General features: G+C 44.8%; 1 protein-coding gene across 1 annotated transcript in view; it reads right to left on the minus strand.

Annotated features, from left to right (window-relative positions):
* The window catches only part of VAV1 (vav guanine nucleotide exchange factor 1), a 292,912-nt gene that overhangs the window by 55,145 nt on the left and 222,613 nt on the right, over positions 1-15,154 (minus strand). Inside the window, exons 20-24 of the mRNA XM_063954104.1 lie at positions 13,517-13,653; positions 10,675-10,740; positions 5,635-5,666; positions 2,516-2,632; positions 1,024-1,111 (exon numbers count right to left, since the gene is read on the minus strand). Coding sequence (XP_063810174.1) covers positions 1,024-1,111; positions 2,516-2,632; positions 5,635-5,666; positions 10,675-10,740; positions 13,517-13,653 — 440 coding nt within the window. The remainder of the gene's footprint in view (positions 1-1,023; positions 1,112-2,515; positions 2,633-5,634; positions 5,667-10,674; positions 10,741-13,516; positions 13,654-15,154) is intronic.

The following is a 15,154-nucleotide window of genomic DNA, read 5'->3' on the forward strand; positions in this document are numbered from 1 at the left end:
TGTAAGGGCCTTTAGGCTGTGCCATTTTGGGGTAATTTTGTAAAAGTAATTCAGGAATATTTTTTGTGATTTGGACCTTTTTCATATTTAACAGTCTAATGCAATAAAATATATTTAATACAGTATTCCATTAAAAAAATCCCCTTTTTTTATTAGACTCCAATAGAAACAAGTTATTCCCAGCAAGCCGACAAAGCGTAACAATGAAAGCATTCTTCTGGTTAATAAAGGTATAGGGGATGATTCAAAGATGGAGACAGTCGCGCGGGCGTGTCCATCTGGTCTGCGCATGCAGTGCACGTGTGCGACCCTTCTCCTTACGCACCCTTCTGCAAGATGATTGATAGCGGCAGGGCGTTCGCGGGGCAGCATTGGGGGGAGGGGTTGCTGACCGGGGGCTTGCCATGACTGTTTTTAGAGGAGGCTGCATGATGTCACAGCTGCCAGGGGTCAACCTTAGTTTGATGTGTCCGTAATCTACAGACACATCAGGAGGCGGCCCATCACACATGCAGCGATCTGCATCCATCTCTGAATCAGGTCCATAGTCACTTATTAAAAAGATAATTAAGCCATTATTGGTGTTTTTTTCCATTCTGGAGATAATAGCATTATTTTATGTGGATTTTATAGGAGAAAAGAAGCATGCATTTGAAATAATGTACTTTGTTGTCATTCTGTTACTCTTGGCTCACGGAAGCGTTAAATGATGGCCTTTAAGGAAAGACTATCAAGATATGCAATTGTAATCTATGCCCCCATGGAAGCAGAGCTGCCCTGAATCGTTCTGCCTCCTATAGTGATGCAAGGGTTAAAGTTACCCCAAATGGGCCTTAGTAGCAAGCGGAATACAAGAAAACCAAAAGGAAATGTATATAGATTTCTAAAATGAGTCTTTCATATATATGAGCTATAAATATATTTCAACACTGACGGCCAGTGACTGTATTGACTGGTTGATCATGCATAACTAGTCCTATACCGACACTAGCTGTTAAACAGGCGTTCCAGACGTTTACTTACAGTAAGCCCTTTGAAGCCTTTCTTCTCTGTGAGTCTCCAGAGTCCATCCTGAGCAGTCACCTTCATATGTTTTATTTCCTGGTTAAACCTAAGCACATAAACTTCAATTTAATTACAGCATATTTCAAAACAACACCAAATAGTTACATGAGCACTGGGTTCTTTTAGACAACCCACTTTGAGGCCTCCTCCAATGTAAAAATGCAATGACCTCTGTATTTCATACCTTTAATCCCTAACCTCACAGCTCCTTCCCTCCACACCATCAAAATTGTTAATATGCACCGTGGAGATCCGGTCAGAATCCTGGCTGAAGGAATACTGGCAGTTGAAATACTGACGCCGGAATCCCGACACTACTCTGAATGCCGACACCGGCATCCTGAATAGGGTCCCAAACCTGGCACCGGTATCCTGACCTCGGGCAACCTGAATGAGCGTGTGTTGACCCATCTGAGAGGTAACTTTCGGGAGGTAAGGTTTAGGCTGTGGGGAGGAGAGATTAGGTGTAGTCTGCTGGGAGGAGAGATTAGGTTTAGGATGCTGGGAGGTGGGGGTTAGGTTTAGGCACCAATGGGCAGGGTTATAGTTAGGCTTCTGGTAGGTTTAGGCTGCTGGAAAGGAGGGTTAGCGTGTTAGAGGGCCATTGGGGGAAGGTAAGTATACTTACCTTCCTCTGTCAGCATTGTCAACATCGGGATGCCGTGGTCAGTATTCTGAGTGATGGCATCCCGAACGCCAGCTTATCGATGCCAACCCCTGTGATGTGTTTTCTTTTTTTGTTGTCTTTTCGTGTTTGTGTTACATCAAGGGTCACTGTGCCCTCTTTTCGAGGTACACACAGTCTGACAGCACCACAGACCGACATACCCAGCGACCACGTCACGAATTTTGGAAAGCATACACACTTACCAATTGGCCACACGATTATTTCTGGCTAGACATTACAAATGAGTGAAGGGTGGGCCCGGATGGGACCCATCCCGATCAGTTGTGATGTCAATGTTGCTAGTTCGTGTAGTTCAGCATATGGATCATCATTTATTCGTATGTACACACAAGCAGATGTGAGCAATATATCAGCACAGCAGATCTGATATACCTGTGAAATACATCGTTCACAGATAAATCGCGTGTACACACGAGCAGATGCACTAAAAGATATACTGTTTGTCGTATGCACGATTTATCACCTAGTGTGAACCCAGCACTACACTTGTATCACTATGACAATATTATTCAGTTACCCTCCTTTCCCACACCTACCCTGCCCTTTCCTTTCTTCTGTGACCCTTACGTTTCCCTATCATTAAGGGTGCGGTAAGAAAATCGAATAAAATGAAGAAATTAAGAGATAAAAGTCCAGTTAAGAGACGGCTCACACTATGTGCTGCAGAAACATTAAGTCTAAAGTCTTGGCAAGTGGCGACTAACAACAGTGTGAATCAATTGAAAGTGCAATTATGGTGAAGAAAGAGAATTGAAATATCACTTGAGGCTAATTGCAAATTCTCCAGAATCTTTCACTCTCTGTCTGACCAAGAAAGTCCCATCAGACCGATTGGATAATGACATCTCTGCTTCTTTTCTTTCCATTGGACCAGCATACCTGAAGAGAAAAGGAAGAGAGTGTTATGCTGGAAATCAGATAGAGCAATACAGCATTACCCTAAGGGGCATATCTACCATTAATTGTGAATTGGTCCCGATAATTATAATTTCTTATTGTTGCTCTTCACTGCAATAAGAAAGTAAGTAACGCCTGTATGTACCAATAATAACATTGATGGACAGGGGGAATCCCTCTCTTGAAAAATGTGGCGTAATGCTGCCCAGAGGCTACAATACCTAGCACCATCCAAAGATAGTGTTAGCTAATGTGCCAAGGTCCGGAAAAGCTCCACTTTCTGGGTCATGGTAAATTCAATAAATAAAAGGGGGTAAGGAGACCATGCAAGCGATTAAAAATGTGGGGGATATCTCTGATGGGATGTAAATGCCATTCTGACGGCTAGGGATGCCAGTGGTCAGAAGACTGGCGCCAGAATCCCAACACCACTCAGAATCCCGATACCGGAATCCCGGCAGTCAGCATCCCGATTGTAAGTATGCTGGGGAGGAGGTTAGGGTTAGGCACTAGGGGGTGGGTTAGGCTGCGGGAGGGAAGGGTTAGGGTTAGGCTGTGGGTGAGGAAGGTTAGGGGGAGGGTCAGCATACTTACTAAAAAGTGCCGGGATGCCGCTGTCGGTATTCTGACCGTCAGCATCCTGACTGTCAGGATCCCCTACCAAACCCTCTCCGATATCTTTTTTTCCCACAACAGTCTTTTAATACAAAGTGTTTTGTAAATATAAACTTCATTATCACTACATAAATACCATCTTGTTTGGTGACAATGTATGAACAGAACCAGACTGATAAATGAACCTGGTATCTCTGGAACAGACAACATTGCAGATATAGGGGCCAGTGACAGGGACTCCTAAGTTCCTACACTTAACTACTGGCAGCACGGTGGAGGAACAGAGCAGTATAGAAAAGGCTGCCCTGTACCAACCCTCTACAGGTGATTAAAGTGGCTACCAATCATGTTACCAAGGGAGTGCCAATGGCTATTAAATTTAAAACTGTACAGGTGACCTTGGCAATTAGTTAATAGCTAGTGCTGCTGTACAGATTCTGTATGATATCCCAGCTGTCGGGATCCTGGCGGTCAGGAGACCGATGCCGAGATCCCGACAGCTGGGATTCCGACAGCAAGCACAGCGTTGCCCCTCGTGGGCTCGCTGCGCTCTCCATGCTTTAAGCTCTGTGTTATATTGACCCTTGGGTGCTGGCGTGGACCACCACCTAAGTGGGGATTCCAGCTGGCAGTCTGTATCCTGACAGCGGGATCCCGACAGCCGGCAAAATTAATGCCTCCCACTTGTACAATGGACTTAGGAGGACAACTAGAGAAGAGTGTGCAAACAAAAGACAGTATTATTTACCCATTACAGCAGTTCAGGGCACCCTGACAGTGCAAGTTTTCCAGGTTTTTATCACAGAGGACATAGCAGCGTTTAGTAATGCTGTATGCTTGAAAAAAAAAATAGCAACAGACAGCTTCTGTTAAGTGCTGCCATTTGTGATTGGTTATGACCCAGAAGTCCTTCTGCACATGCATTAGATGACACCGAAGGGGACGCTAAGAGGTATCTGACTAGATCCTTCTCATTTGTTACAAGAAACCCATAGGCTTCTATTCGGCAACATCATCTATAGATAGTGCTGCCTGCCGGGTCCAGGCTCCAGAATGTATAGCATTCTGGAGCTTGGTGCATATGAAAAATGCAGCCAAACCTTTCGAAACCCAGGGCCATCTTTTCGTATGCGCTCAGTGGGAAGTTGCCCAAGGGTCCCAGAAGTATAAGGGCCCTAGGCTGATAGCTGAGGGTCCCCTCTTTCCAGGGGTACCAGATTTTTGAAAATCGTCCCTGGGAACCGGAGATATCTGACTTCAAACTAGTCATCCCCATCCGAGCCTATTAATTGCTTTTCCCCATCCAGATATCTTGGGTTCTGTCTGACAGTGTTTCTGAGGGTATACTCCAAAAGCTGGCACTCTCCCCTTTTGGTGGACACTGGCAGCTTGTATCTACTCTGCCCAGAACCAGAAATATAATATCAGCCGCCCAGTAGCCGATCCTGGCTTCAGCTCACATGACAGGTATGCAGTTTTATATTTTTGCCTGTGGATTGCTCTGGCTCCTGATCTCTGATCCCCAAGTCCCCAGTACCTCCATTGAAAGCTAAGAAATATATTTCCAGGAACTGGAGATATTTGCAGTCAAGCAAGTTGCCCTCCTACCAGAAAGTATGAATATAAAGCCTACTCCACTATCCACCCCTCCCCTGTGTATTCAACTCCCCCTACCACCCTGGAAGTCATGTACCGGGGCCCCTTCATTCAGCCCAATGCCCCCTTCTACAGTTTAGTGTTTTCTATCCCGCCCCATCTGTTCAGTAAAGGAGTAATTGGCAGAAATTACTGCTCCAGGTCCTACATGCTGAGCGGACGATAGAACACCCCCTACCGCCCGTGGGACATCAAAGCTGCCGCTGATAGCACCCCCCACCCCTACCACTGGAGGATAGGTAGGGGCCCCAGTGCATTTCTATGCCCAGGAGCCTACAAGGCATCCCGCCCACAATCACAAATTAAATCATTCAAACTACCTGTAGATCTTTAAAATGTGTCAGTCAGTAGTGAGTACATCTGTGCTTCAGCAAGGAGATTTGGAAAACATTAATTGTTAGGGTGCCTGAAGGTCTGGATTTGGGAAACACTGAGTTAGAGCATGGGGGCTGTATATACATTCCACATTTGGAGAAAGTCAATAAGGGGTTTTAGTGGTCTGCAGTTCATAAAAGCCAGTGCCACCAGAAATTAGGGTCTGCAAGTGGTTTCCATTGTACAGTAGTGGCTAGAACTCGTTATCTTTCATATATCAGTCACATTACAATCAGCTTTTCTATAGCCCCAGATTAATGAATGACATACATATATATTTCAACTGGGAACCTAAGAAAATGATTATAATATTCCCCTTAAACATTGTTGTTACTCACCAGGCAAATGTTGACAGGTCAGGCAATGATGTCTGTGTACAAAAACCTTTAATTAGGTAATATGATGGTACAGATGCCATTAGAATATATACAAGCTAACAAAAACAAAGAGAGATAGAAAAGGTATTCTGGTGCTCCTGGAAATTATTACTAATAGGTTTAGGGAGGAATTCACTCAGCGGTAATGTATTGCAGTTACTGCAGTTAACAGGGACTTATCCCGGATTCTATGGGGTATATGCAACTGCGGTCGAATTGTCGCAAATGTCGAAAAACGAGGCATTTTCGACACACAAAAAAAAATCAACAATGCAATACAGTACTTTTCGACAAAAAAACGTCCGTTTCAGATTCGACTTTTTGAAATTCGACAGTTGTCAAATTCGACATGTCTGCAATGGTAAAAATGCGGCTTTTCGACAAAAGTATATTCAATTGAAGAATGTCGATTCGACAACAGTGCTTTTCGACAGCCATTTCGTCAATTTCAGTCCGCCTCATTTTGGTGGCAGAATCTAATAAAAAAAATTAAAAACGTGTTTTTTGTTGTTGCTAATAGCATATCTATTTATATTAGAAGGGATTATCTACTTGGTTTGTCTATTAGGAGCCACAAGTATTATTTATATATTTTTTAAAAGAATATTTTTTTTTTACTGACTAAAATAATATGAAGAGATCAGAGCATGTTTTTCAGTGGGAAGGGGCGGGAATGGGTTAAAAAATCAAGAAAAAAAATGCGTGGGGTCCCCCCTCCTTAGCAAAAACAGTACACGCACGACGTGGCGCTCCCTGATTGGCTGAAGGGACCCTCTGTGACAGGAGTCTCGGGGGGTCTCGGCAGTCGGGGCAAGGGGTCCCATGTGTAAGCATGGGGCCCCTTTCAGTGCGTGTTCCGGCTTTTGCGGTTTGTTTTTTTGCCAAGTACGTGGATTACAAAAAAGAAGAGGACAGATCTACACTGGATTGTGTGAGTATAATTTTATTTTCAGGTACCCCATGGATTCTACATGGAGAAGTGGACAGAGTCGGCGTGTGAACATAGGTAAGTATGTGTGTGTCGGCGTGCATGTATGTTATAAAGTTTTACTTTCACGGTGTGTGTGTACTGTTTTTATTTGGGTATTTTTTTTGCAGTAGAACTACAGGTACCAGTGGGCCTGTTTTTCCCCCGCATGCTGGTACTTGTGTTTCTCCAAGTACTAGCTTGCGGGGGAGGCTAGCTGGGACTTGTAGTTCTGCTACGAAAAACAATATTCTTTTATTTGACACAAGGCTATCAGTCCCCCATCCACAGCCCTTGGATGGGGGGGGGGGGGGGCGGGACAGCATCGGGCTTCACCCCTGGCCCTTGGGTGGCTGGAGGGGGGGACCCCTTGATTTAAGGGGTCCCCACTCCTCCAGGGTACCCCGGCCAGGGGTGACTAGTTGGGGATTTAATGCCACGGCCGCAGGTACCAGTATAAAAGTGTCCCCCGGCTGTGGCATTATCTCTCCAGCTAGTGGAGCCCGGTGCTGGTGTTAAAAATACGGGGGACCCCTACGCTTTTTGTCCCCCGTATTTTTTGCACCAGGACCGGACGCAAAGCCCGGTGCTGATTGTAAAAATACGGGGGATCCCCTGTCAATTTTTTCCCCGTATTTTTACAACCAGGACCGGCTCAAAGAGCCCGAGGCAGGTTATGCTTAGGAGGGGGGACCCCACGCAATTTTTTTCTGGGTTTTTTAAACACTTTTGTGCCGTCCAAAAAGTCGAATCCAGGACGCACACTATCCATCAATTGGTCCGTTTTTCGACAGCGGGACTGTCAAATCGTTTTTTATTGAATATGTCGGATTCGGGTCCCGGCGGCAGGGTGTCTGACTGTCGAATTTTGTCGAATTAAAAAACGGTCGAATTCTAGCCGGAATTCGACCGCAATTGTATATACCCCTATGTGTTAACATCTGATATGAGGCTAAGTTATCGGGCAAGAAAAAAGGGCTGTAAATGAACAGCCCTGGGTGTTAAAGTCAGAGACTACCACCTTCTTTCACTCCAAGTAAATTCCCGGGTCTAATTGAATTCCCCCCTTAGTAATCTTATTCTGTTTACTAAGCTTTTCAGCTTTTCTGAGCTGGCACCTTCTCGCTAAGGTGACCTTCAGATGGCATTAGCTCACTCTGTCTATGGGAAAGTCCCGGACAGAGAGGGATTTTCAGATTCCTCTCTAGTAGTCTGGGGATATAAACATAAATGAATACATTTAAATCTTGGCCTGCTGTTCCACAAAGTAAAAAAATACAATGGAAAGATGACAATACTGAATGCTCACAGGTCCTCGCAATGCAGCAAAGTATGGTCTATAGCAGTGGTTCTCAAACTCGGTCCTCAGGACCCCACACGGTTCATGTTTTCCATGTCACCCAGAGGGTGCACTGTGTATGACCAACTGTCACATTTTAAAAATCTGCAGGTGACCTGCAAAACATGAACCGTGTGGGGTCCTGAGGACCAAGTTTGAGAACCTGTGGTCTACAGCTTGATCATGTGCCTTGCCCTGATGGATACTCTACTGTCCATCCAGTGTTGCAGCTTCCCTTTTGTAGCAGACTTCTCTCTCAGTAAATACACATAGGGGCCTATTTATCAAATAATATTTGTGGGATACCCGCAAATATTAAGGATCCCCCGAATGTACTTCGGGGGTTTACCCAGTTGACATCTACTGGAGAATGTTCGCAACAGTATAACACTATGTCTAGACCAGTGGTTCTCAAACTCGGCCCTCTGGACCCCACACGGTTCACGTTTTCCATGTCACCCAGCAGGTGCACTGTATATCACCAACTGTCACATTTTAAAAATCTACAGGTGACCTGCAAAACATGAACCTGAGGACCGAGTTTGAGAACTTTAAGGTCTAGACCAATGGTTCACACACTTGGTCCTCTGGACCCCACACAGGTCAGGTTTTCCAGGTGACCTGTAGATCTTTAAAATATGACAGTTGGTAACACACCTGTGCCCTGCTGGGTGACCTGGAACATGTGAACTGAGGACTGAGTCTGAGAACCACTGGTCAAGAGTGTCCCCCTACATAGTACTGAGAAACAGCTTCTGAGCCATTATGAGTTAGAATACATCACTTCTAACTAAGATGACAGTAATATGTAGAATGCCTTCCAACATAAGCTTCTAAAGTATATAGTCACTCAGGTCTAATACTCAGAAACCCATCAGCAACCATACAGTTACAACATGAGTCACACACAGTTTATTAATCAGCAGTATCTCCTTCCTGATCAACTAGTCCAAAAAATGTCAGGGGAACACTATGGAATGCTAGTTATTATAGCACCCTTCTGCTTCCACTTGTGATAATAACCCTTTACGATACTTATCAACAATTTAAATAATATTTCGCTAAATGTCTATATTTTATGTGTGGGATTATGCCATACTTTTAAACAAATATTGCTAAAAAAAATTGTAATACAAGGTATCGCCAGTAACGGATTTGAATTAATAACTAACTCCAGCTACTCCATTATATTCAGCCACTACTGTGGACCTCTCCTTGTTCTTTCAGATGTTTCAGATTTGATGGCATATAGTGGGTCATTCCGAGTTGATCGCACACTGCAACTTTTTGCAGCCCGTGTGATCAACTAGATGCGGCCTATGGGGGAGTGTATTTTTGCATAGCAAGGATGTGATCGCCCTGCTATGCTAAAAAAGTTTTGTGTAGAACAAGACCAGGGTAAGAGTTACTTACCCTGTGCGATGAATCCAGCATTGCAGGTCCCGGAATTGACGTCAGACATCCGCCCTCCAAACACCTGGATACGCCTGCATTCACCGCACCACTCCCACAAAATGGTCAGTTGACACCCACAAACGCCCTCTTCCTGTCAATCTCCTTGCGATCGGCTGTGCGAATGGATTCTTTGTTAAATCCATCGCTCAGCAACGATCTGATTTGTAGCCGTACGATGCGCGTGTGCATTGCGGTGCATACGCATGCACAGAAGTAACCTGTTCGCTGCGCTGCGACAAACGGCAGTGAGCAATCAACTCGGAATGACCCCCCTAGATGTATCTGCTTGTTTTTCTTTACTATACTTGTATTTGTCATAGTGGTGAGCACTTTTTGTCATAGTGGTGAGCACTCTTTGTCATAGTGGTGAGCACTTTTTGTCATAGTGGTGAGCACTCTTTGTCATAGTGGTGAGCACTTTTTGTCATAGTGGTGAGCACTCTTTGTCATAGTGGTGAGCACTCTTTGTCATAGTGGTTAGCACTGCTGCCACTGGAATTTAAACAAAAGAAAATGTAACTGGACTGTTCCCCTGGAGTAGGGCAGCATTCGCTGGGGCTACTGTATGAGCTCAGTGTCTGAGTTTTAACCCTCACTAATAAAAATCCTTTGCAAAAGAAAAAAAAAATCAAACAACGGGAAACGGCTCAGGGAGAATGATCACAGGGCTGCGGTACTGCATTCAAAACTGGGACTTTCCTGCTAAAAGTAGAACAGTTGGGATGTATGACATATGAATTACACATCCATACACATATATGCCTATTTGTCTAGTATACTTTCTGTTATAGCCCATTCTTTTTCCTGGAGAGTACAGACGAAACGGGTGGTATTCATGTGACCGCCGGTCTGCTGACCGACATTCACATGACCTACTCCACCATCCCGCCGGCTCAGTATCCCGATGGTCGGCATGCAACAGGGACTATTTCCACTCGTGGGTGTCCACGACACCCATAAAGTGGGAATAGAACCCGTGGCGACCGCAGGTTGCCACCGAGCCCGCAAGGGGCTTGCTGCACTCGCCCCTCCCCGCCGGGATCCCGGCGTCGGTAAGCTGACCGGCGGTCAGGAGACCGCCGGTCAGCCATACTACACCCGACGAAACACGTGGAAGAGCGGAATAAGTGTAATCCACACAGTGTTACAGTGACAGGAACATACTAATTATACACATGGTGCATAATGAAGTAGCATTATACATTTCACAGCCATGCAATGCAGAGTTCTCTTCACTTACATATATATAAGGCTTTACATGACTGCAAGGGAAGAATCCAATCTCATTTGTAGATGTGTTTCTTCCCTAAGAGAAAGAAAGATTTTGTCAATATTCACAAAGTTAGAACAGGTACAGGGAGAACTATAAGTGCCTTACCAATGTTACCATATATATATTTTTGTTTTAAACAAAACTTGAACTTGCTGCAGGGGATGTAGTTATGTGGCTGGCAGTTATACTGTGTGTGCATACAGTACATACAACCATTTATAGACTTTTGCATGTTGTAGATGCATGGAGAGGTGGAAGAGGGCAAGAAGGAGCAAAATAAAAGACACACAGGTCATGCCTCTTTTCATGTGCACAAGGATTCCTGCTATGGGACTTTGAAATGTTGGGAGGTATACAGATATGCCTTTGAGGAGGTGTACCCCTTGTGGGTGCTGGAGGGTTGGTGCAATGAGGTGTAATGATAAATGACTATCAGCAGAGCTATACTGTATAAATTATCTGCTTCTGATTTGCTGACTGATCCCTCCAACTGAAATAACTAGTGTCACGGCTGTAAGATATGAAGTCACTACATCTATTTGTATTACTTTGTATGTATTTACTTTCCAATTGTATTTGAATTTATGCTCGTATTTAATTTTTATATGGAATATGTAATTTTCCTTTTTTTTCTTTATTACAGTTTCATATTATGTACAAATAGGTTAATGTATTTACTACTAACACGGTCATTCCATATCCCTATACTATCTCTACGCTATTGTGGGGTGTAAGCGAGCACATCCGTTACTACTGGTGATGTACATCTGGCACAAATATTACTGATAGATTCTGACTCATCATATACAGGACATCCGGAAAGTATTCACAGCACTTCACTTTTTCCACATTTTGTTATGGTACAGCCTTATTCCAAAATGGAATTAATTAATTTTTTCCCTCAAATTATACACACAACACCCCATAATGACAACGTGAAAAAAAAGTTTTTTTGAGATTTTTGCAAATTTATTAAAAATAAAAGACGAAGAATTCACATGTACATAAGTATTAACAGCCTTTGCCATGAAGCTCAAAATTGAGCTCAGGTGCATCCTGTTTCCACTGATCATCCTTGAGACGCTCCTGTAGCATAACTGGAGTCCACCTGTGGTAAATCCAGTTGATTGGACATGATTTGGAAAGGCACACACCTGTCTATATAAGGTCCCACACTTGACAGTGCATGTTTGAGCACAAACCAAGCATGAAGTCAAAGGATTTGTCTGTAGACCTCAATCTGGGGAAGGGTACAGAAAAATATCTGCTGCTTTTAAGGTCCCAATGAGCACAGTGGTTATGCTGTAATGCCATGTAACTTTCCATATTGGCACTCAGCAAGTAGCAGCAGTAACCTGGAAACAGATGCAAGAACCACCAGGAGTGGAGGTACCAGGGACACGTGTGGCCACGTACTGGCAGGGAAGAGATGGTGAAGCAGTCCGGCAGGAAGGGGTGATACCATGTATGGGTTAAGCAGTGTAGTGACCTGGAGGAACAGGTGTCGGTGCTGGGGCTGCAGATGACGTGGGTGAGGAGTAGACAGATAACTGACTGGTGTTCTCTACCCCCAGACTAACGGTCAGCTGTGAGGGGACTGGTGAGCTCACATGTGCCAGTACTATAGTGTATAGTGCAGCATCATTATATCCTGCCCATTACAGATACACAGCATCTATAATGCTAGCTACACAAACACACACACACAGCTGCTCAGCATGACATAGCTCTGGCTCCCAGCAGCAGAACTTCCAGAAACCCGTCAGCTACTGTGTGAGCAGCGTCCGCCCCTCCCCTATAATTCGGCCCTGGTGTCCGTCATTTTGATTGGTTTTTAACTAGCACTGTATAAAATAATACAACACTTAGGGGTAAATTTACTAAGATGGTAGTTGTATTTAAAATGGGATGTTGCCCATAGCAACCAATCAGATTCAAGGTATTATCTTATAGAAGGTGCTAGATTAAGGAGAAGTAGAATCTGATTGGTTGCTATGGGCAACATCCTATCTTAAATAAAACTCTCATCTTAGTAAAGTTATCCCTTAGGGGTATATTCAATAACTGTCGGTAGCTGCCGTCTTGTCGGAAAGACGGCAACTTCTGACAGTTTTAGGTCGGAAGGGGTCCTGACCTATTCATTAGGGCCCCGTTTATTCAGACAAGTCGGAATGCTGTCGGAATGCACGCTGATCGGCGGCTTCACCCGCCGATCAGCGTGCATTGTCGAAAGCGGGGCCAAACCCGACTGGTTTTAGCCCCGTTTCCGACAATCTCAATCCGACTTTAAAAAAAGTCGGATTGAGATGAGGGATCTGACAGCAGGAGACGGTGGGAGCAGTGCTGCAGTGGGGAGAGCAGGAACCCAGCGGCAGCGTCCACCCAGCTCCAGCAAGCGAGGTCCCGCTTGCTGAAGCCAGGTGGATGCTGCCATGAGCCTCCACTGATGCAGCCGCTGCTCGCCCCGTCTCCTCCTCTCTGCCTCCCCTCCTTGTTGCTCTCCCGCTGCTGCCCCCACCGCCGCAGACATCTCTATCACAGCAGCCGCTGACCGCTCTACTCCCCCCCCCCAACCCACCCACCCAACCCGGCGCCACACCGCGGCCGCTGACAGCAGCGGCAGGACAAGACACCGGGAGCGTCCAAATCCAACAGTCGGATTTGGCCGCTCTTTGAACAGGGGTTGTCGGGTCCATTCCGACAACTGCATGTTGGAATGGACCCGACTCTTATTGAATATACCCCTTAATCTTGAGACCCTTAAGATAAAAATGTACAATGCATGTGAGAAGAATTGGATCAGACTTACCTCCCACCAGTTCTGTTCAGCTTCTGCTTTAGTCAGCTCTATGATTTCACCCTTTTGCATCTTTAGTGGTGGACCAAAGGCTATAGGTGGTGGAGGAATTCCTATGTAATCATGACAAGTCTCCATCTTTGTAAAACCTGAAAGAAATAAACTGACATAGTGATCATTGAAGCACACAGCCACACAGGCCAAGGTGGCAGCATCTGTGGGACGCAGACTTTTCTGATGGGAGGAGCTTGGCAGATCTGGGATACATGAAGTCATGAAACTCATGAAACAATGCATTCCTTGTTGCATTCCCTGTTGCTATTGGGGACATGGACAAGAAAAATTAAATATCCTCTGATAATGCAAAAACTAGGTGTTGGCCTATACATAATGGGAATATAATTGCTGTAATTAGATGCAGACTTGCACCTGGTCTGCCCTGCATTGCAACCCCTTTTAAACATGGCTGCTGCTTCTTACTTATGTAGCAGTTCTTAACACTTAAACCTCTTGCTAGCACCTACCCTGATGTTTAGAGTTAGGGAGTGCAGTTCAAGCTCCCCCCCCCCCCCCCCCTTCCCCACACACACACACACACACACACACACACACACACACACACACACACACACAAACACAAAACTCAGTGAAAGGGGTCTGAGCTAAGCAGTGCAACATATGGTGTGGGGGGGGGGGGGGGGGGGGGCTAAGCACTATGCACCAAAAGAAAAACCAATGTCACAGTTCTGCCATCAAAATGATCAATCATTGGTGGCAAACCATTGATGAACGATAGCCAATTATAAGCGCCAACTTTACAGGTCGTTCTATGCTACATAATACACATTAGCAGCCCTCCTATATGAAGTAAGACAGTGGTGGCAAATATGGACTATCATACAGAAGTCACAAAGCCTAAAAGATTGACTGGAAGACAACCCTAGACTTGGATATTGAATCTGAAGACCAAAGACTGAGAATCTCATTGAATAGTGAAATATTTATTCCAAATTGTTGCTCTTCTTAGTCACAAGATCGTGGTCTCAATTCTAAATAAAGTTTACAACTGTCTCTGAACTCATTCAAAGTTTGGAGGTCTCCAGGAAGTTGGAATTCTGGTAGATCCCGGACAATCTGGAACAGGGCATTGAGAGCCAGTTCCCAATAAGACTATATAGCACGTTACATAGTAATGGTTACCAGTGACTCCAATAAGTCATCCACTGTAGGATGCCTTTCATTCCTTACTTTTAACAGATACTTTACAATATAACTTCAGGGGCGGTTTGTAATGCCGCCAGAGTTCGGCGGCCGTGCCAGATGATGGCCGAAATCGTAAGTTTTTTTAAAGGCGCAATCACTTACAAGGCAAAACCATTTTGGCCAGCATCCCGCACAGGCGGCATTACATCTGGCCCAATGTGTTCACCAGCATGCATAACTAATAAATAACAGAAGGGTTAGAAAAGTCGGGTAGGAAATCAATAGGTGAAATAAAGATCAAGATAGGTGAAAAGAACAATGCATAGCATAGCCATTATCTGCAGAGGAGCTAGTTGACCTGGATGGGGGACTGCCATGTTTGCAGTACATACAATACTTCTAAGTGCATAGATAAACTAACAATGAAATAATGCTCATTAACAATGA

This window comes from Pseudophryne corroboree, chromosome 2 (genome assembly GCF_028390025.1).
Source record: "Pseudophryne corroboree isolate aPseCor3 chromosome 2, aPseCor3.hap2, whole genome shotgun sequence".
Classification (NCBI taxonomy): Eukaryota; Metazoa; Chordata; class Amphibia; order Anura; family Myobatrachidae; genus Pseudophryne; species Pseudophryne corroboree.